At 44.7% G+C, this 23474-nt stretch overlaps 1 protein-coding gene across 1 annotated transcript in view; it reads right to left on the reverse strand.

Annotated features, from left to right (window-relative positions):
- The window catches only part of RFTN1 (raftlin, lipid raft linker 1), a 327454-nt gene that overhangs the window by 125131 nt on the left and 178849 nt on the right, over nucleotides 1-23474 (reverse strand). The window contains exon 4 of the mRNA XM_066585331.1: nucleotides 13090-13198. Within this exon, the coding sequence (XP_066441428.1) occupies nucleotides 13090-13198 (109 nt within the window). The remainder of the gene's footprint in view (nucleotides 1-13089; nucleotides 13199-23474) is intronic.

Raw genomic sequence — 23474 nt, forward strand, 5'->3', positions numbered from 1 at the left:
TCACACGACTTTGTAGCACTACAAAATGGCACTATTGCCAGGAGAAGACGCAGCGATATCGCACGGACCAGCGATGCGATATCGCTGCGATTGTCTCGCGGCGATGCCGTGTCGCCAGTGTGAAGGAAGCTCTAAGCCACATTCAAAGCAAAGACTGTGTTGGAGAGGCAGTTCCTACATAATTGTACCACTGCTAACAAGTCCCCTATAAAAGAGCGTGCCCCCAGTACCAGGTCTTTATCTCCATACCAGGTCTGTGCGGTGGGATAGTCACGGGTATCTCTTCTCACTTCACACTGTCAACAGGATGTGAACATTTTATGTATGTCATGAAAGTTACATCCCGGCTGCAGTGCAGTATATTGTCCATGCAGCACATACCTTTCTAAAAGTCATGGGTTAGTGGTCAGAAGACTGTAACCATAGATTACCTATAAGGGGGGCAAGCACGCACAAGCAATAGCGCAGCAATTTTGCCACTTTGTTGCACATTACTTAGATGTTAATATTCTTTATGACCCTTAAACACTACTTGGTTACATAAAAGACGGAATGATCCAGCAAGCTCCAATGTCTATGGGACGTGTAGTACGCAGAGGCTTCTGACAATCTGAATGACACTCAGCCTTGATGTCAAGAGTCACTTGTGTAATGCTGTAAACAAATTACACTGAAGCAAAGGATTTATGGAAGGGGCCCAAACGTTTAGAGAGACATGTTAAGGAGCTGCAAGACTCTGCCTAGAAGGATCAAGGACAAATCCAAACATCACCCTGCTGGGCACCAAAGAATGGACAGAACACCAACGCTGCTGTCACTTATGGGGTCCCAGAAAGGCGGCACAGTGACCTGACATGAGATCACAGAGCAGCAGCATTATAACTAGTCTGTATAATTCATAAGACCACTGTACAATGGCATACAGCATGCCAAGAAAATGCTACTGTCACTCATGGGACTGCAGAACAATAGCATTCTGACATATGAAAGCCAGAACAATGTTATTATGACTTCTGGGATCAGAGATCTCTGGCATTCTCACAGAGGGAATTCTAGAAAAATGGCAATCTGACTTATGAATGCAAGAAAAATGGGGCTATTAGTTAGAGAAGTTACAATGCTGTGGTGACATATAAAATGTCAGAACAATGACACATAGGCTCTTTGAATTATGACACTGTCACCTATAGGGGCTCCGAACTGTGGCACGGTGACCTACAGGGGCTCCGAACTGTGGCATTGTAACCTATAGGGGCTCCGAACGATGGCACAGTTACCTATAGAGGCTCCGAACGATGGCACGGTTACCTATAGGGGCTCCGAACGGTGGCACGGTGACCTATAGGAGCGCTCCGAACGGTGGCACTGTGACCTATAGGAGCGCTCCGAACGGTGGCACTGTGACCTATAGGAGCGCTCCGAACGGTGGCACTGTGACCTATAGGAGCGCTCCGAACGGTGGCACTGTGACCTATAGCAGCGCCGAACGGTGGCACTGTGACCTATAGCAGCGCCGAACGGTGGCACTGTGACCTATAGCAGCGCCGAACGGTGGCACTGTGACCTATAGCAGCGCCGAACGGTGGCACTGTGACCTATAGCAGCGCCGAACGGTGGCACTGTGACCTATAGCAGCGCCGAACGGTGGCACTGTGACCTATAGCAGCGCCGAACGGTGGCACTGTGACCTATAGCAGCGCTGAACGGTGGCATTGTGACCTATAGCAGAGCCGAACGGTGGCACTATGACCTATAGGAGCGCCAAACAGTGGCACTGTGACCTACAGGAGCACCGAACGGTGGCACTGTGACCTATAGGAGCGCCGAATGGTGGCACTGTGACTTATGTGATTGCTTAAATCCCAACAGGATATTAATCTACATGAGACTTTGTAGATTATTGTTTGGGTAATGCTTGCTACAGTTTGTATGGGAAACCACAGTTCTCGTTTCCCGCAGAGCAGTCCCCACCGCCCCATTAAAGTCAGTAGTGTCAGGTATGGGGCCGGTTGCTGCAGCAATGTCCTTGGCTCCGATCCACAAAGCCCGAATATAATTAATTCTCCCTCACTGACAGACAGCTGCGGCCGTAGCACAGATGCACAATATGTATAGTTAGGGCTCGGAGGAGTGAATCACTGCTTTGCACGGATACCACCCCGACTAATTGGATCTTCATTTTATAACTCTAAATTCATGACTTCCAGCAATTGATATATTTTCACAGTTTGTTAATTCAACAGTTAATATCTAGTTGAATATGCCAGTAATGGTGAACTGACACCGCCCGTAGGGCTCAGTTCGGGATTTCCATCTTTCTGTTCCATTTTTGGAGCAAAGAAAAAGAGAAAAACTGAATTGAAAGTTTCAGTTTTTTCCCCATTCATTTCAATGGGGTTTCAAAAAAGAGAATGCAAACCGAAAGATTTCCATCTGCTTCTGTTCCGATAAGTTTCCGTTTTTTGGGGCAGAAAAAAAAAAAAGTCTGTTGTACTATTTTTCCGTCCAAAAAAATAATGAAAGGGAAGCAAATGGAAAACGAAGTTTGTTTTCTGTTTTTTTGAAACCCCTCTGAAATCAATGTGGAAAAAACAAATGGAACCGAGACACGGAAACCCAAACTGTGGTGGGGAACACCAGCATCAGGGTGACTTCACACGGCACTTTTTTGAAAACTTTTTGATGTATTTTTTTGCCACAAAAATGCTTGAGCCTGATGTTAGCTGTAGGTCAATGGGAAATATGTTAATTAACAGTATCAACCTTTTTTGGTTCTTTTTTTCACTTGTCATGTGTTTTTGGGTCAATGACTTTTTTGCAACTACAATAAATGTTTTTTTTTCTAGTGTTTTTACATCAACTTTTGAATAGGACATGAAAAATACCCGCCACTCAAAAAACACCTATAAAAATGCATGCACCAATGAAAAAAAAAATGCTTGCTTATTTTATATGCGCTTTTTGGATGAAAAAACCCTAAAAAGCTACAAAAAAAATTGTATATGAAATAAGCTTGCAGAAAGAAGCAGTGCCGCCTGGATCCCTTTACAGCAGATATAACCCATCTGCTACACCCTAAATGGGCTTGAAATCCACAAAACCTCTGAAGGTGTCCAGTGGTATCTGGAAAGAAAACATTAGCAGCAGGTCCTTTAAGTCCTGTAAGTTGTGAGGTGGGCATTCTTTGGATCAGATGTGCTCACTGGTTGCCCTTCCTTACATATATATTAGTAGAAGTGGGATACACAGGGATAACCTGCTGGAGAATAGGCATGTGGAGGTGCTAGTGAGCAGGCACAGTTGTATGGGAGTGTCTGGAGGGGTTAAACCCTCCTGATGCAGTGAGATTCCCTGCTGAATGCTAGAGTAAGGCTTCTTCTAGAGCTACTCCCTGGGAGGGAAGCTGGGAGGAGGCTGAAAGCCTGAGGTCTATGATAGACCAGGCTGTGGTACGGCCATGAGTTTGACAGGGAAGGACGCCCCTAGACTGACACCCTGGTTGGGTACGCTGTTGGATAGTCCTGTGACGTGTAGTGGCGCTAGGCCACTGTGTTAGATAGGAGAGCATTCTGTGAGAGTTAGTAGCCAGACGGCTAGGATTTCGGTTGCTAATGCCTATGTGCACTAGGACTTAAAAACAGTGTGAAAGGTTGTTATTGTTATACCTATTATTTACTGCCAAAATACAATGGACTTCCTTAGTTCAACCACCTACTCTGGTCTGGATATGGGTCATTGAAGTGTGGCCACCCACGTAGGTTGGGGAAAGTTGACTAATCCTTAGGTGTCACAAAATATATTATATATATCACATACATACATATATATCACATACATACATACATACCCACCATGTGCTGTAGGAAGAAAAGCATGCTCTATAAGTTAACATTTAAACATATACTTCACGTTCGTGTATATACTCTGAGCCTTCTGCCCTATAAAGCTACAAAACCTAATTTACTCAGAGCCGGAGGAAATTCAGGATAAGCAAAATGTTCAAAGTATGACTGTCTGTGCTATATTGGAGCTTTAAGTGGCATCGCATACTTCAGAGGCAATGATATTCAGCTCGTGCTGGTTCTGCATTATTTTTATTAACTTTAGAGTAAACAACAATTTCAGTTTTTTAACTCAATTTTTATTTTCACTGAAAATCTATTATTTCAATAGCGATACCAAATATTATAAATCTCATATACCTAATATATTGCTTTCTGGCGAGTTTCTAACATGTCATATAGAGTCAAATATTTCCAGTCACGGAAGGGGCTTAGGCGATCTACCGAGTTGAGTACTCCTGTCATTTTAGGAATTGCTATGCGGCTTAGCTCCCAGGCTCTCAGCTTTACGGCTCAAGCACACTGGCACCGCGCCTGTACTGCCTTGTATGGAGCCTGCACAACTCCGTTAATATGGAGCCATAAAGCCTTCATGCACTGCCGTCCAGGCTCCATTGGATTCAGTGTCTTTGGAGATACGCTCCTCTAGAAACAAAGCTCGGTAGAGAGAATACCACCAAACATACGGAGTCTGATGGCACAAATCTATTTTTTTTTTTGTCGGATTTGAACAAAATTCAATAGAAAAAAAACCACTATATGTATTTGTTTGATATAGGTCAGGAACGCTATCTTTTTTCCTTAGGGAGAGCACCTAGAAGGTGAGTGAGTGAGGAGGCTTATAAGGCCATTTCATGCTCCTCTGGGTAATCTGCAAATAAGGGAGATGGAACAATAACTCTGCAGCGCCACCTATTGGAAGGCAGCATTTCTGCAACTCAACGTTAGACTCTTTATACAAGCCTTGTAACAATGACTGGGAATTTGATATGAGATGTACAGAGGGGGAACAGAAAGAAATTATACGCCTGTATGGAAGCTTTATTATGGCTCTGTACAAAACAGAGAGCCACGTGCATGAACAATTGGCATCGTAATGTGCCTCTAGTTTACTGCAAGTCGCATAGGAAATGTAAAATTTGCAATCTCTAAAGGTCTCTTTTGCTGATTTCAGTTGTCTGTCACTTATATAGATCTGTTTATTCTTTTGGATGTAGCACGGAGCCACACGCCCTCCTACAGATGCTGATTGACAGGTCTCTGTGTACTACTCTGCATAGGGAGACCTGTCAGTCACCATCTGGAGGGTGGTGGGGGGCAGGTGGGGCGTGAATATAAGTAGAGCAATGAGCATCATCTGACACATTTTAAGCCTGGCGCTGCACTGTTTCAAAAGTTAGTTTTACATAATTTCTGCACAGATTGGTATAAGTAACAGACCACTGAAAACAGCCCGTGTTACTATATTGTGCTGCCCACAACCAGGGAACCGTAAGAGAATGGTCAGTTCCCCTTTAAGGATGGGGCCTATTTTGGCTTTCAGCACACTGTGATTATTTTTCATGGACGTAGCTGTAGGAGGGACACCATTTTCAGGCACATATACCACTGTATGGTAATATATGACAGGTTAACTTTATTCTGTGAGTCAATAGGATTATGGCAATACCAAATACACACAGTTTTTTATGCTTTACTACTTTCGCACACTATAAAAAACTTTTGTGTCACCATGTCCTGACTTCCATAACTTTATTTCACCATCAGTGGTAATGTACATGAGGGCTTATTTTTGTGACAATAACTAATGTTCATTGGCAGCATTTTGGGGTACATACAACACTTTGATCATTTTGTATAGTATTTTCTTGGGCATTGGGATGAAGAAAAAAATGCAATTCTGGAAGTGTTTTTTTTTACATTTTTTCTTACAGTGCTCACCATTTGGCATAAACCAGATGAACTTTATTCTGAGGGTAGACAGAACTATGGTGATACTATAATTATATAGTTTGTTTTTATGCTTTACTGCTTCTGCACAATGTGAGAATTCCATTTGTAACGGGACGCTACTCAACCAATAACCTAGACTAAAGGAAAATAGATGGGAATCCGTCATAAAACAGAGACGGTATTATAAAGGTAAGCGGAGAGAAAGAAAAAACACAAAAGATAAGAAAAAAAAGGGTTACAAAATTATGAAAGGGGGGGTGGAAGGGGAGGACCAGGAAGGACTGGAATTCTGACAGGAACCCACCCACCAAGGTCAAGATACCCCAAGTCCATGTCTTCATCTCAGCTCTCCTCCATCCCCTTTAGATGGATCCTAATAATACTTGGTATTCTTGGATATATTAAAAGCTAACCCAAAGGGCACATGTAAGGTGCCAGGAGTCATAATTGTCATACAGAGAGGCTGTAAGTGCCTCCATCCATTGAATCTCCTCCACCTTGAGGATCCAGTGAGCCAGTGAGGGTGGTGAGAAGGATTTCCAGTGAGCTAAGACACTCGAGCGGGCCTTGTTGACAAGGTTTAATTTGTGAGAAGTGCATAGAGGAAGATCATAGAGGTTCAACAGAAACTCGGCTGGAGCCTCAGGGAGTTGCAGATGTAGAATTTTGCATGTTATAAGGGCTCAAAAAAAAGGGAATATTTTATGCATTTTGGAGGGTAGCATCGCAAAAGAAGCTTAAAGCTTGCTTCCTGATATCTGCTAGCAATTGAGGATCTGTGTGTGAACTCAAGCACCTTGTCCACGTGGGCCGGAGAGAGAGACAGGTCAAGCTCCTGTTCTCATTTGATCAAATAGGGGGTCTATAGCCCTGTGGCTGTGAGATCAGGTGACAGGTACATACTAATAAGGAAGGATGAATGGGGCCAGACCCCAAACATGCACTTTCAAAGACTGCAGAAATCTCTTGTTGGAGGGAGGGAGCTTAGGAAATGTGCGAACTCCGTGGATCTCCAAAAACCCAGGGGAATGGGGCCAGTAGCCAACATCAGATTCCCCCAAGAGACCCACTCCGGACCTGAAATACATCGGTATTTACCAGCAAGGCGCCAGGTTTGAAATGGGCCATCGGAAAGACCTGCGAGAAACTGTGGGCTTCCCAACTGGTTACAGATTTTGCACTGAGGCCAGGTATCTTCTGCTAACAGAATGTAAAAAGTTAAAAATCTATTTAAAGCAACTACATTTGTTTTATCTTACAAGTTTGAGTCATAACAAGTAAGATAATCACCATATGTTCTGAATCCGTGAAATGTTGGTCCTTATGTCTAACCTGCAATCTGTTCTGATTAGTCAAAGATCATTTTGTATTTCCCTACCTGCGAATCGGAGAAGGCACTTAAAGACTGTTATACGCAATAATCCCCGCAGGCTAAATGGATGAAACAAACATCTCCACTGTAAATTAAGTCTATCATTACCATTTTTACATTTCATTATGGAAGACGGCAACTTCCCGTAGAAGCGCAGAGATACCATTAAGATGTATATCGCAAATCCCTATCATGAACAGTCGAAAACGTTTTTTTTCTTCTAAGTCAATTTTCTATTGAAAGCTAAATCATTTTCTGTAACGCTTTCCACAATTAACTAAATTTCGGACGATAATGTGAAATCTACGCAATTTAGCAGCAATGGGTTGCTTATCAATATGTGCATTTAACACGGCTCAAACTCACACAGTAGCCCAAATGCTAAGGTTACCATAAACTAAAGCTTTCGCTGTTCTGTTCCACCAAAGCGAGAAGGTCACACAGGCCCAGGCGTTTTATTCTCTTTTTTTCTCTCACAGCTTGAATCATGCCTTTGTATGGTTTCATCTTAAAATAGACATAATTGTACTTCTGAATAACTTGAGAAAAATCATTTGAAATCCTTTAGTTGATAGAACCGAGATACATGATTACCTCAATCATCGTAGACTAGGCATGCACCGAATTATTCTAAGCAATATTAGAAAGGAACAAAAAGGTAAAAGCCGACGAGACATCCTATTGTCCATCACCGTTCTCTTATGGAAGACTGAGTTTTTGATATTTTGCTGAGGAAGTAACTGTTTAGCCTTGAACTAGTCAGCTCAGGAAATCAAAATACTTGTCAGAAAATCAAGCACTGCACTGCAGACCGCCAAATGTAATGACGCAGAAAATATGAACCATGTTCTTTAGAAATGGAGGTAATAGGGTAGCCTTATTATGGCCTTCTCCACGGGGATCGAGTACAAGCATGAATCAAAACTTACTGCAAGGCCAAGACAAAAGCAAGAAAAGCTTTCCCAAGGACAAAAAATAGCCAAAGAAATGTTTAGCAAAGTTACAGAATTCGGGCTCATCCACAACCCCATAGTGCTGCTCAGTTATAGGACTCCATATACATGCCTGACCACCCGAATTTCTTATGGGGAGGGGGGACTATGGTATTTTTTATGTCGGACTAAGTACATTGTCTGTGTACTAAGAACAATTGTGGTGTACGTCATCTGTTTCTATATGGGAAAATATTTTTATAGACATGGTTTGACAGAGGCGGTACGGCTCCATACTAAATGTAGCAGCGCTCCGAACATCGCCGGTGTGCATGAGATTTAGGCCGGATGTACACGAAGGGGTCGGATTCCACATGCGGGAGCTCGCAGCAGAATCCGACACTTGCCCACCTGGGGACTCCGCATACCTGACTTTCCTCTTCTTTTTCTGTACCGCTATGTGATGACACAGGTACCCGTGACTAATCTGGCACGCAGAAAGCCAGATTGCAATATGGGGGAGCCAAACTTCAGTGCAGACTAATGTGCAGCCACTTAACTAAACCCAGATTGGTGGAGGGGTGACTGCAGACAACACAGTCCGCACATATTAACTGATACCAAGGATGCCAGCCGTAGATAAGTGCGCCACACCATACAGGAATATAACCCCTGCTGGCCAAGCAGTGGATTGCCCTGTATCACAACAGTGCGCTACATTGGCAGGGCACCCTGTTCACAATGCTCTGACTGATGTATCGCATACTGAATTTGAACGTCGCCTGACGGACTCCAATGACTTGTAATGGGGTCTGTCATACTCTAATAAGGGACCTCTCACACTGGTGGAATTATTCCAGCAGGACGCACTGCAAGATGCAAAGCTACGGAATTCTGCACCGAAATCCACAGGTCTAACGGAATTGGCTTTGCATTTTCAGAAAGCCTACGAATTGCAGCCTAATTCCACCTGTGTGAAGGGTCCCTAAGGTGTCCATCGTTTGGCCAGGAAAAATAGTATGCATGCTGAACTATTTTTTTTTATGCCAAATATGATGGCATACATAATGGCATATAAGATGGTGGCACATGTAATTATATGTAGTGGTTACTAATTTTGAGTATAAGACCCTTTCAGTGGAAGTTTTACCTCGCTTTTATTTTTATTATAATGGGGGTAGAGGCGCCCAAAGGAAATTTTGCACAAGGCGCCATCTGACGTTAGGCCGGCCATGGCTGTGATAATCAATACTCTCTAACAGTGAAGACAAGGCAATATATATAAGCTACATGAATGTGTGTGAGCTCACCAGTAGGCAGTTAATATGCCCTGAAAGTACCTGAAATATTTCACATCCTATTACCATTTCCTGAGTAGCTCAATGCAAAATGTGTTCATGGCAACTTTAGCTGCAAGAGGTGCAGACTGCAATGAGGACATCCGCCCCAAATTAGAACAATAGAAAACCCTCAGTTCTGTTTTTCGAAGGCTCTGAAAATCTTGTATACAGTTATAATTATAAAGCTAACTACTCTGTATATAATACAAGGGCCTCCCAGCGCTCATTCCCTCCGAACGTACCTTCCATAGAGCCTATATAGGTTGCACTTGACTAATTGCCTTAAAAATTGGAGATATTTAGGGAGAATGCCTAAGGCGCTCTATCCCATTCTATCTTTTGTGCCATTTAAAGGTTATGGACACCTTTGGGGAGGCCAAAACTTTGGCCTGACTTTCATTTTTGCAAATGGTGTTATGGTATAATATGTGCAAATTGGCAGCAACAAAAATACATTGCTTTCCATTGTTCCACTGACTTGGTATATTTAATATTTATGTTATGCGCGTAAAAATGATTGCAGCATGTTGTATTTTAGAGCCTTAGTCTCAATAGAAGATCCATCAGTGAGGCTGGACCTTGTGCACACGATGTCCGTCCCAGCGATAATCGCTCCTATGTTTTTTTGCACACAGCAGCAATTATCGCGCAGTGAACGGAGGCAGTGCAGGCTGGAGATCACTCCGGCCACCAACCTCCATGCACAGTAAACAGGCAGTGGTTTATAGAGGAACGACTGCCTGTTTAAACCGAACGATGCAGCGAAGGCCAAAGATCTTTTTCAGACATAAATAATTTTGGACCACAATGGTAAATTTTCAGAAATTAGCTGCTAAAAACATTTACAAAAAGAGAGAGCAGAAGGGAAATTAAGCTGTCAGTCTACCTTCACTGGCAGGTCTCCTATTGACATGTAACTAGAGATGAGCGAACGTACTCGGATAAGCACTACTCGTCCGAGTAATGTGCTTTATCCGAGTATCGCTCTACTCGTCCTGAAAGATTCGGGGAGCGCCGCTGCTGACAGGTGAGTTGCGGCGGGGAGCAGGGGAGAGCGGGCGGGAGAGAGGGAGAGAAAGATCTCCCCTCCGTTCCTCCCCGCTCTCCCCTGCAGCTCCCCGCTCCGCGGCGCTCCCCGAATCTTTCAGGACGAGTAGAGCGATACTCGGATAAAGCACATTACTCGGACGAGTAGTGCTTTACCGAGTACGTTCGCTCATCTCTACATGTAACCCCTTCCTAAGAGCCATACGGCTATATACGTCCTAACTGCCTATGAAGTATATAGACGTCCGCAGCATATGCTGTGCATGGAGCGGACTCAGAAGCAAAAGCTCACTAGATCCATGGCGGGTGTTGGCAGTCAGAGAAATGCCTTCACGTGTGGACCTGGAAAAAAGGGTCTGGATTGTCGGAGTTTGGTAAGAGAAGGGTGGACTCCACTCCATCCATGCAGTACATTCAAGGTCTTCTAATAAGGAGCCAACTGGGGAAGTTCATAATATATAATGACCTTTATGTATATAGCACATGCATATAGCACAACATTTCACATGACGCATATTGGGTTCTGCCTTCACAATCTACATATATTCATTTAGCTGTATGTTTTTGGAGTGTGGGGGAACATCCATGTAAAAGCAGATGTTATTGGAGGGGTTTGTTACCCAGAACGGCAAGGTAACAGTGCTAACCGCTGCCTAGCTAGTTTGCGGTGTTCTCTGTGTTTGTTGTGCACTGCTAAGGTCTCTCCACCTCCCCTTGCCGGCTTATAGCGGCAATAGAAGCTCCCATAGAAGCCTATGTGAGCTGCCAGCAAGGGGAGGGACTTTAGCAACGTAATCCGCTACTAAACTCCCTCCCTCTTCCCTTTTCCGATGACTCTCATAAGCTCCCATAGGAGTCTATGGGAACAGCCAGCGTATTTCCGCAAAAGATAGGACAAGTCCTATCTTTTCCGGCGTTGCGTAGAAGCGGCCATCAGAAATGCGCTATTATTTCTGGCTGGCCGATTTTATGCACCGGAAGAATCACCAATCTGAACAAATGCATTGGAATCCAATGTTTCAGATGGCCGCGATTTTTCGGATGGCGTTTTAAAGTGGCTATTTTGCTATAACCACTCGGGGGAAAGAAGCCTAATGCTGCATTTAGACTGAACAATTACATCTCAGAAATCGTTCAAGCGAGCGAAACTTAACAATAATCGTTGAGTTTAAACACAGCCAACGACTGAACGGCGAACCACAATCATGCGCTTCTCGTTCAGTTTCAGTCGGCATAAAAATTTGCGCCGATTTGTTCACTTGGGCGGTTTACACACGGATTGTTCAATATTTCAGAAGGGAATGTGTAACACTGAAGACAAGTGAGCGAGAATTGCACAATTTTCAATGAGAATCATGCAGTCTAAACAGGCGGTTGGGCTGGTGATGACGTCACCAACTCGTTCGCTCGGGCAAGCGGGAATAGTTTGATTCTCGTTGTGTGTAAAAGGGGCATAACCCCTAAAATGCCACAGCTGGGTAAACTGGCTGTTAGGGGAGTAGGCAAAGGAACGTGCAAGAAGAAAAAGTATATCATTGCTCTTAGAAATGGAACTTTTGTACATGCAGTATTGCAGCTCTCTGATCTCACAGGACGAGCCCAGTCACAGCAGCATTTACTCCTGAATCCGATTTAACAAGTCTCCGCAAAAGCGATGGTGATGGTAAGTATTGTACACCATATTCTTATTTAATACTACTAAGTAATAGTACTTATGTAATAATTGAAAGCTTTTGATTTATATTTAACTATATCTGTATTTGCAGGTTAGGTAGTAACATGTTCTACAATATGCATGGAAACAGCGTTCTCTGTAATAATAATACACTGCAGTAAGCATGTCTGCCTAGCATTATTGGGATTCTGGCCAGAGCATAATCTGCACAGACTGTGTATTCTTCCAATAGGTGAATACTCTTCAAGAGAAAGTAGCCTAAGGAGGGGGGGAAGGGGCACACACGAACGGATTTTAATTGTGGAATCCACAATCACCTTCTGTGCGGACTTTCTGCAGCCAAACGAAGGCATTGAAAGGCATGTACTTTAGATTTTCCCTTTATACGTGGATATGAATTGCATATTCCGCGAGCAGAGGAAAAATCGCAGTGGGCTCTATTTTGCCGCGGACGGCCTCCATTGAAGTAAAAAGAAAAAAAAAAAAGCTCGGCACCCAGCGTCCCACATACAAAAATGCTCGAGTCTCCCATTGTAGTCAATGGAGTTCGTTACTCAAGTAGAGCTCTCGAATTTTACGAAAAGCTCGACTCGAATAATGAGGATCCGAGCATTTGGGTGCTTGCTCATCTCTACTCATACGCAATTAATTGCAAGTGCCAAAAAAACTGTACCGTGCATGACTGCCTGCGAGCCTAGGCGGCCATGTGCAATACAGGTTAGTGCCGTATGCAGGGTCACCGGCCGGGCTTACAGACGGGATCTGCTGCGGGCCTCCCACATGCAGAATCCGATCCGGTCGTGTGAGCCTGGTCTTCATGTGAGAGAAGGAAATCAGAAGTTCCAATGGGGTAGAGACCGATGACCATGCACTGCCCAAACAAGTGCATTAATGGAATGGATTGTATTTGAATTAAGGTGCTACTTACCCTTTTTATCAAGTCTGGTATCAGTTTTTGATCTGCTTGTTGATCAGAAGACATACAAGGTTCTACTTCCAAGTAATACTCATCCAAGTTCTGATCATAAGTTGAGTTTCTGGAAAAAAAAAACAAGAAAAGCTGGATAAGAAACCGATCTCAAGTGAGTCGTTAAAGAGGATTTCAACCCAAAAAATAAAAATGGTCATTAATAAATCTGACTTTAGAGCGAAGTCTGTTTGCTAGGTTTTCTTTACTTACACAGATCTTGACTTAGATTTTTTTTTCTAGAGGCCGTTTTTGCAAAAAGGACAACTTGAAGTTCAGTCACACTGGTTGTCAGTTTTGAACGATCTTCTCAGCAGCCGATGGTAAATTGCTACTTTGTTCTTGACAGAGCATGCTGACACAATGACAGTTTTAGTTGCTGAGAAGCTAACTCAGAAGTGACAACCAGTAAGTCTGCTCTCCTATTGTCACTTTAAAAATAATGGTTGCGACAAAAATAGAAAATATCAATATCTCTGTAAGTTAAAGAAACAGATATCAAATACTTGGTTATCACTCTTACTTATGACTTATTGTACTATTTGGCTATTTTTAGAAGGCCACTCCAATGAAAACACATTTTTCCACCACTGGACCCTCCTCACCTAATTGCCCGTCAGACTCAGGAGGTCTCCTATTTATATTGAAGTCACTTCCATGCAGTGCAGCCTCCTGTCTGATGCATATCTGGCCCCATCTTGATGCTGAGACTTCTCCCTGCTTTGCGTACCACTTTACAAGAGAGGATAGTTGCCTGAATATTCGCTGAAACGAAGGATTATGGGTGACTGCCTTCCCATTTAAACAGAGGATCAGACAGGGTACGTGAGCGAGAACCAAACATCTGAAGGCTTGTTTGAACAGGCCACTGGTTATCTGTGAATGACTGCCTGTTTACTGTAAATGGAGGCAGATGGTCGGAAGAAGTCTCCGGCACACTCTACGTCCATTTAGTGAGCAATCATCGCTCCTGTGTGAAAGCATAAGAGTGATAACCGCTGGGATGGCTGTTGGGCACTTATTGTCCTTTATCTACTCCTTTGCAGATAAAGGACAATTAGGATAATGCTCTATTTCCTATGATGCATCAGCACAGAATCACATGACCAGCTAGAGCCAGTACCAACTCTGCCTGCAAGGTGGAAAGTGTTATTACTACTACTCTGTATATTCACTTACAGACCTATAAGTATACAGTCAGGAGAAATGAGCTGTAATCTACTTAATTATAACTGTGCCAGGAGCTGTGTGATCATCATCAGTAACTGTCATAGGAGTTTATGTTTCTCCCCCAAGCAGAGTCTGTGTAGTACAATCCATCAGTTCATCACACAGGAATTATGCAGACTGAAAAATTGACTCCTTGAGAGAACATGAATCCAAGAAATATCAGGTGGTCAGAATGAGATCACCAGATCCACTTTAGGAGAAGAACGCAAGGAAGATTCAGATAATAAGGAATAAATAACCAAGGTAATACTAGTCAAACTACTAATGACCACTTCTCCATCAAATTTGTGTGTGCGTGACATACCGAGCCTAACAGCCCCTGTGATGTCAGTTACCGTCTCCTAGCTCCGCCCCTGATCATGGCTGTGACATCATCACTGATCCTTTATCCTCCTCCTACACTGAATGAGGAATTATGGGCAAACTACATCCACCACAAACCCCTGTGACCTCAGTTGCTATGGATACAGCAGCACTCAGTCTGCCAGTTTGTAGCTGGTTGTCAGACAGCTGCACACCTGTGTGGAGACTCCAATAAATGACACCTCACAAATGTCCACATACATAGCTGGCAGTGTATATTGACCAACAACATTGAAGCATAGTCCTTCACCACTATCTTCACATCTCCGGAACGTGATATCATATCATCTCAACAGCTAATGCTGCCAACACCAGTCCAGACTTTAACTAATCATGAACCTTTTTCCAGTGTTCAAACAAACCATCACTGTCGTGCAAACATGTCACCACAGAGGGCTCAACGTCCCCATGAAGCTAATGCAGCTTACATGAAACAGCGACAAGCCACGATTTCACCTCAGCCCCCAGCTGAAGTTCATAAAACACATGCAGCTCATATGCAAAAGCTACAAGCGAACATGTCTCCTCAGCAAGCTGCTTAAGTTTGTAAATCCCATTCAGCTCATATGCGAAAGCAATGTAACAAAGCTGTGTGTGTGATCTGCATGTAGCAGAGCTGTGTGTGCGTGACGTGCATGTAGCAGAAATGTGTGCTGCATTGCGCCACCAGAAACACTTGTACTATAGTTTCCCAATAATTACTAGTCAAACTACTAATGACAACCTGTCCGTCCGTGCATGAGCGAGTGGGTTTGTGAGTGACTTACTTGTGCCGCCCCTGATCACATGACTGTGACATCATCAAAGGTCCTTACCTCCAGTGAGGGAGTTACACGCTTAGCCTTGATCACATTACAGTGACATCACTACTGGTCCTGTATGCACACTGCTGCTGTCCGGCTAGGTGTTTCTTAGTATTTCATAGCAACTGAGGCCGTAGGGGGTTTGTAGTCCACCCATAATCTGCACAGGGATGCAGGACCTTTGATGACGTCACCGTCATGTGATCAGGGGCAGAGCATGACAGTGATGTCATTATAGGTCCTTCATCTCCACTGTTGTGCTGATTCTGATCCCTGTTGTATGGGATGAACGATGTATGCAGCAGTGCTGTGTGTGTGACGTGCATGTAACAGAGCTGTGTGCCGCATTGAGCCACCAGAAACACTGGTACTATAATTTCCCATTAATAACTAGTTTCCTTATATATACTATGTGACGGAGGCGTGTCCTGGCTTATGGAGGAGTGAGCCGCACCCTGAGCGAGCTCCCGCGCCCACCACCCGGTCGACAGCTCTGAGGCACCGAGCAGCGACCAAAAAAAGACCCACGGACGTCTGAGGATGCAGAGAAGGCAGCCGCGATCCTCCGGTCCCGCGGCAAGCAATAAGAAAGGCGCCCTGGAGCGTTTTCTTGGCGCTCCGGCTGAGGCGCCGGGAGGATCCAAGATGGCGCCCGCTCTCGCGAGAGCGGGAGCGCCGAAGCCGGAGACCACGGCGCCGGCCGCAGCCCCGGCAGGGGATAAGCTCCGGCGGCACAGCAAGCCCTCACCTGAGGGAAGTAACAGCAGCAGGCCGCCGGGAGGCAGAGAAAAGGACCGAGAAGGACACAGGAGTGAAGAGGAAGCAGAAGGGGAAGCTCCGCCGACCACCCCCCCGGGCAGGGGACGCGTGAGTAGTGCGGGCAGTAGCCCAGACATCCCACACAGCGCACTCTCTCCCCTAGCCCCAGCATATATGGAGGGGGAAAACCAAAACCCCAAAACATGGTCCCAGGCCCTGCAGACCCCTGAATCCCACACCACAGGCACCACCCCTAAAAAAAAAGGGGAGAGAACCCCACCAGCAACAGAGGGAGAGGAAGTGTGGAAAAGCCGTATCATGGCCATCCCCACACGGTCAGAGCTGGATAGTCTTTTTCAGAGGCTGGAAGCCTCTAACAAGCAAGTAATGGAACAAATGCACGCAGACATGCAGCACCTGGGCCATAGAATCCTGCAGGTTGAGGAGACACAAGAAAGTACAGCGGCCATTTTAGAAACACATAGGCAAGCTATACAGGCCCAAGCTGATCAGATAACAAGCATTATTATGCATATTGACGACCTGGAAAACAGGAACCGCAGGAATAATTTAAGAATACGCGGCCTGCCAGAAGAAGTAGAAGGGCAACATTTAGAAGCATGGGCGCAGTCATTTTTCCAGCAGCTCATAGACTATCCAGCAGAGCGCCACATCGAAATCGACCGCATTCATAGAGCCCTGGGCCCCAAGCCAACGGACCCCAACAGGCCAAGAGACATTATTTGCAGGATCCACTTTTTTAAAATAAAGGATATTATTCTCCGTAAAGCCAGAGAAAAGGGGGACTTAAACTACAAAGGCAAACCGATCCTGCTTCTGCAGGACCTAGCTAAACATACTCTACGCTTAAGAGGGGCCTTAAGACCGTTACTAACAGCCCTGAAAAACCAGGGAATCCCATATAGATGGGGGTTCCCCTTTTCCCTAACGGCCAGGAAGGACGGGAAGACGGCCACGTTTCGCTCACTAGGGGACTTACCAAACTTCCTAGGCACACTGAACCTGCCAATGATAGCGTTACCAGAGTGGCCTGAAACACCGACTGTAGTAGCACCCACCGCTCAGGAACAGTGGCAAACCATCCCAGCAAGATCACGCCAAGACAGGCGAACATCAGCAAAGGACACTACCTGACTTAAGACCCTCAGAATATACTGAAACAACACTCGTTATGGGAGCCACAAGAAGTGGTTGCTTTCTAGTTGATTAACTTTCCATACGTGCTACGGCTCAGCATTTACAGTAGCAAAGTTCTTCCCCTCATTGTTTTATTTTGTGCCACCCTTTAAGTCACGGTCCGGGGGGAGACGAAACGACGCGACAGCCTAAGCACCCCCGAACCTTTCCAATTCAAATCCGTGGAGCAAGAAATTGTTTAGTTATTGTTAAAATGTTGATGTAGATAGCGAGGATGTTAACATTAACATAGGTGCCTCAAGAGTTAGCTAACAAGGCCCGTTAACAGAGGCCTATTGCTTATTAAAAACTAGTACGCCTGGGGTGGGACGCGGGAGGGTGCAGCTCGTACAGCCAGCCCTCCACGCCTCACATCCTAGGTGACCAAATGCACTCAGTGCACATACTGGCAAAGGTTAGGCCAGTAGCTCACCTACTCTACACGTGCAGCGGCCTAATGCTGCACAGGGGTCGTCTAGCGGCCCCCCTTTCCTCCCTACACCTCCATCTTTTATTTTCCCTTCTTTCTGCCATACCTCCCCACCCCCCCTCCAGCCACCCACCTAACTTCTCAGACCGACTTGTAAGAAACGCCACTCATTCCGAACCTAGATGGCGGACCTAAAATTCTGTTCGTACAACACAAGGGGCCTGAATAAACCGGCCAAGAGAGGGCAAATCCTTGACCACTTACATAAAGAAAAAACAATGATAGTCCTTCTACAGGAAACTCATTTTCAGGAAACGAAAGTCCCCAAATGTAAGCACCGGCATTATACCACATGGTTTCACAGCCCACACCCAACTAAGAAGGCAGGTGGTACCTCGATCGCTATCCATAAAAGTCTTCCTCACAAACTTTTATCCTCAAAGGTAGACGAATCTGGGAGATATGTATTCATAAAGATACTGGTTCATAATGAAGTTTTAACGGTGGCAAATGCTTACTTCCCCAACCAGGGTCAGCAGCAGTTCGGCATCCGGATGTTGGGGGCATTGGCGAACTTTGCAGACGGATCCAGTACCATCCTAGGAGGCGATTTTAATCTCAGCATGGACCCAGCACGAGATTCATCTGGGGGTAAGTCGGGGACTTCCCCAACATCCACACACAAACTCAGAACAAAGTTAGCAAACCTCAGACTGATAGACATGTGGAGGACACTACATCCAGGGGAAAAAGACTATAGTTACCGCTCAGGGGCACACAATAGCTATCACAGGTTAGATTATCTATACATTTCACATGGGTTGCTAGATAGATCCCCCTCCTCAACAATGGGTTCGTTCATATGGTCGGACCATGCTCCAGTCTGGGGTTCCCTGGGGATAGGCAAGAGGGATAGTGCGCCATTCAGTTGGCGCTTGAACGACAATCTAATGGACGACGCAGTTTGTAAACAAGAGATACAGCAAACATTAGACGAATTTAGAGCTAATCACGAAACGGACCCCACCCCAGCCCCTATTAAATGGGAGGCTCTTAAATGCGTCTTGCGGGGAGTTTTCATAGCACATGGGGCGAGACTTAAGAGAATCAGAACGGCCAAGCTTGAGGAATTAATAGCGGACCTCAATAAATTAGAGACTACCAATAAACTACTGCCGACAGATAATGTTGTCTCAGAGATATCCTCTAAGCGGATGGAAATACTCCGCATATTAGACCAAGCATCTCTCTGCCAGAGAGATAAATCAAAAGGGTGGTTCTATGAATTTGGGAATAAGTGCGGAAAGGGATTAGCAAAAGCCCTGAACCCCAAGATACAGCAGTCGTATATATTTGCAATTGACAAACCGGGAGAGGGGTTGGTTCACCATAATGCTGGCATACTAGAAAGCTTCCAAACGTTCTACCAGGACCTATATAGCCTAGAGGAGAGACAGGGGGAGCAGGGGCAGGAACGGATAACTGAGAGGAACTCATATATAGCAAAACATACTGCCAATCAGATCCAGGATTCAGACAAGCAGGCCCTTGAAGGCGACTTTACCCCACGGGAATTGAAGGAGGCAGTAAGATCACTAAAGTTAGGGAAGAGCCCGGGCCCAGATGGCTTCACACCCCGCTTTTTTAAACTATTTTATGACCAACTGGCTCCCATGATGTTAGAAGCCTTTAATGCCGTCACCAGGGATTGCCCCTTCCTGAAACAGGCCTTACAGGCAGTAATCACGGTCCTGCCCAAGCCTGGGAAAGACCCTGCCCAATGTGGAAGTTATAGGCCGATTTCGTTGCTGAACATCGACACGAAATTATTTTCTAAGATGCTCGCGGGCCGCCTCCAGCCCCATATCCCCAACCTGATACATGGGGATCAGGTGGGATTCGTCCCTGGCAGGGAAGCTGCAGATAACACAATAAGAACGCTATCACTCCTGTCCAGGGCTAAGAACACAGGAGAGCCATTATGCCTTCTGACAGTCGACGCAGAGAAAGCGTTCGACAGGGTGGGGTGGGGGTTCCTGGAGGCGGCCCTCAAGCAAATCGGGCTGGGGCCGCGGTTCTTGGGATGGGTGATGGCATTATATGCTGGTCCATCGGCCCGGATTAGAGTAAATGGAAGGCTATCACAACAACTTCAGATCAAAAACGGCACCCGCCAGGGGTGTCCATTGTCTCCTTATTTATATATTATTGTTATGGAGACTCTGGCGAGTGCCCTGCGAGCAAATGAGAACATTCAGGGAGTACAGTTGAATAATGATGAGCAGAAAACGGCGTTGTACGCCGATGATCTGTTAATTTATATAACTAACCCCAGAATCGCCCTCCCAAACATATTAAAGGAATTTCAAATATTCGGCCGACTCTCAAATTTTAAGGTGAACCTGAGCAAGTCTGAGATCCTTAACATAAACATTCCAGAAGAGGAAATAGAGGCAATAAGGTCCGCTTTCCCATTTACATGGAATAAAGACAGCTTCAAATATCTGGGAATTACAATTACACCCGATATAGCTGATCTGTTTCATAAAAATTATAAACCACTATTAACTAAATTAGAGGAGGACTTGGACAAATGGCGGGCGATACCCCTCTCCTGGTTCGGCAAAATAAGCACAATAAAAATGAACATTCTACCCAGAATATTGTATACCCTCCAAACTGTCCCGACTCAGCTACCAGGGGCATATTTGAACCGAATAAGGAGGATGATGATGCGGTTTATATGGGGGGGCAGACAACCCCGACGAAACTGGAGGGCACTTACTGGACCGCGGGAGCATGGAGGGATGGGAATCCCAAACATAGCACTATATTATAGGGCCACCTTATCTCGCTGCATTTTAGAGCTAACAAAAAAGAATCCTCAGAAGCGCTGGGTGAGAATGGAGCAGGACGCGGTACCATATAAAGGACAGGGTCTGATATGGTTACCGGGACATAGGGGTCTGAGAAATCTGGGACTGTCGCCCTTTGTGGAAAATATCACGGTGACCTGGATAGGATCAGCTACAAAAACAAAGCTAATAGCGAGACCGGGCCCTTTGACGCCCTTGGTAGGTAACGCAGATATCCCTCTATTCTTCAAGGGCTCATCTCTTACAAAGACAATGACAGACTCACAGCCAACAGAGATTCCTAGGGTGGGGGACATGCTGGGGACAGGGGGACTTAAGCCCTTGAGGGAGGTAATTGGAGATCGGGGACCCCCGGCTGGAGCATGGTACCAGTACCTTCAATTAAGCCACTATATAAGATCCCTGGGGAGGCCCGAAGAGTTAAATATGCCCTTGACACCATTTGAGAAGCAGTTTATTCATAATCCGAAAAAAACTCAAAAAATCTCAGAAGTATACAAATTCCTATTAGAAGAGGACACACGGGATAGAGGAAAGGACTTAGAGAGGACGTGGGAGAGAGAGTTGGGAGTCACATATACAGAGGAGGCGTGGAAGAAGGCCTACACACTGACTTTCAAAATAAACATCTCGAGCAGACTACAAGAGCTAAATTACAAGGTCATTACGAGATGGTACAGGACCCCGGAGAGACTGGCCAGATTCTGCCCCCAATGTCCGGATGTCTGCTGGAGATGCCTATCCGAGAAAGGTACCTTTACTCACATATGGTGGACATGTACATTGATAGGCCCGTTGTGGCGAGAGGTGGGGGTCCTCCACGCGTGGGTCAGTGGCAACCAAACAATCCTAACCCCGGAACTAGCTTTACTATCCATGTTCCCCGGGTCATTGGCACAGGCCAAAAGCTCACTATTGAGATTCTTCATAATAGCAGCACGACAGGTGATCCCTAGAAAATGGAAATCTACGGATCCGCCCTCGCGGACAATGTGGCTAGAAGCATTAGATAATATCAGGCATCTAGAGGAGCTATGCGCCAGAGACGAGATGAAATACAACAAATTTTTGGCGGTGTGGTACACTTGGATTCAGATCCGAGACTCACAGGAGGTGGCCACATGGGTGGCAAATGGAACCACTCCACCTCCCCGACCACGCCCACAACTGGTTGCCGCGGGCCCCTAGGAGTGGAGAGCTCTCACCTAAACCAGCTAAAACTAATAGAAGTGGAGTGGGTCGGTCTCCCCCGAGCCCCCCCCCCATGTCCTAATCTTCCCTAATTATCACCTCCTTCCCCCTCATTCTCTTTCTTTCTTTCTTCCTCCCCCTCTTCTCTTCTTGAAACTGCAGGTTATGCAGGTATGTGTTTAGTATTTGTTTTATAAGCTGACAGTTCCGGAAGATTGTATAATGCAACTAACAGTAATAATAACAACCCCGGCGGCCAAAAAGGGGCTCGTTGAGGGAATACGAATACCAGAAGAAAGTTAAAGTTTAGAATTTAATAATTTTATTGTAACAAATGTGATTTAATTCGATAAGATAAGAAAGTTTGTCATATAATGTAAAAAATTAATAAAGACATTTTGAACCATATATACTATGTGACTAGTTACATAATGAAAAAAACAAAAAACACCATCACAAGAGTGTCTCCTTCAAGTTTTGGATGGAAGTCCTTTTTAAAAATAATTACTTAAGAATAAATATAAGGGTCAAAGAGGTTCATATTCACATGAACCTTTTTTTGCTTTCTTCTTTTATAAAAAGTTATTTTCGCTTTTAGCCGTCCGTTTTGTTCCTTGGTTAAAAAAAAAAAAGAAAAAGAATCCAGCCGACAGTTCCAGTTTGCTTTCAGATTTCAACTTTGAAATTCAACTAATTTTCTTTATTAATCAGGTGCCATTGTTTATTTTCTTGCTGGGAACAAGGTACATCAGCAGCAATATATCAGAATAAGGAAAAGTAATTATTCAACATAAAGAAAGAAGAAAGAATTAAGTTTGGGACAAACAAAAGAGCCCAACACAATGAGCCTCTCTAGTGAGTCTGCTTTTAATCATGGAAGATTATGCTCTTCTATAATCGCATTATTTGTCTTTGTATGGAGTCTAACAGGAGACTGCAGTGCAGGTTATATGACTGTATGTCCTGCTGAGTCTTCACATTAAATGTACAAATCATTTTCTATTCATTACGCTACAGGCCACTCCATAACTACATTAACTAGAGATCGTCTTAGGGCTCTTCCTGGGCTGCAATGACCACTCGGGAGAGATAACCAAGAGACGTTTAACGCAGCGACCTAATAATCGCTATTTTGGAAGTCTATTTGTAAATCTAAACAAGATGTGCAGATCACTACAAGGAAAACGTAGGGAATGATTACTTAATTAAAATCATTCTAGTACAAAGAAGTAAAAAAAAAAAAAAGCCACATGTATCAATGCAATTTTACTAAATGATTTTTAAAAAAAGTTCTAAAAATATATTTTTTATGACTCTGACATCCAATTTAGCCTATCAACCCCCTCCCCCAATGTTGATCCAGAGGAAGGCAAAAAAAAACAATGAGGTAGTTACCAATTTTCTACTTTTGTATTTATTCATAATTGCAAATTCTGTTATCGGTTTTTCAGAATTTGCTGTAAGGCAGGGACATGTAAATTCTCTGTAAGGCTCCGT

The sequence above is a fragment of the Eleutherodactylus coqui genome, chromosome 12, assembly GCF_035609145.1.
Source record: "Eleutherodactylus coqui strain aEleCoq1 chromosome 12, aEleCoq1.hap1, whole genome shotgun sequence".
Lineage (NCBI taxonomy): Eukaryota > Metazoa > Chordata > Amphibia > Anura > Eleutherodactylidae > Eleutherodactylus > Eleutherodactylus coqui.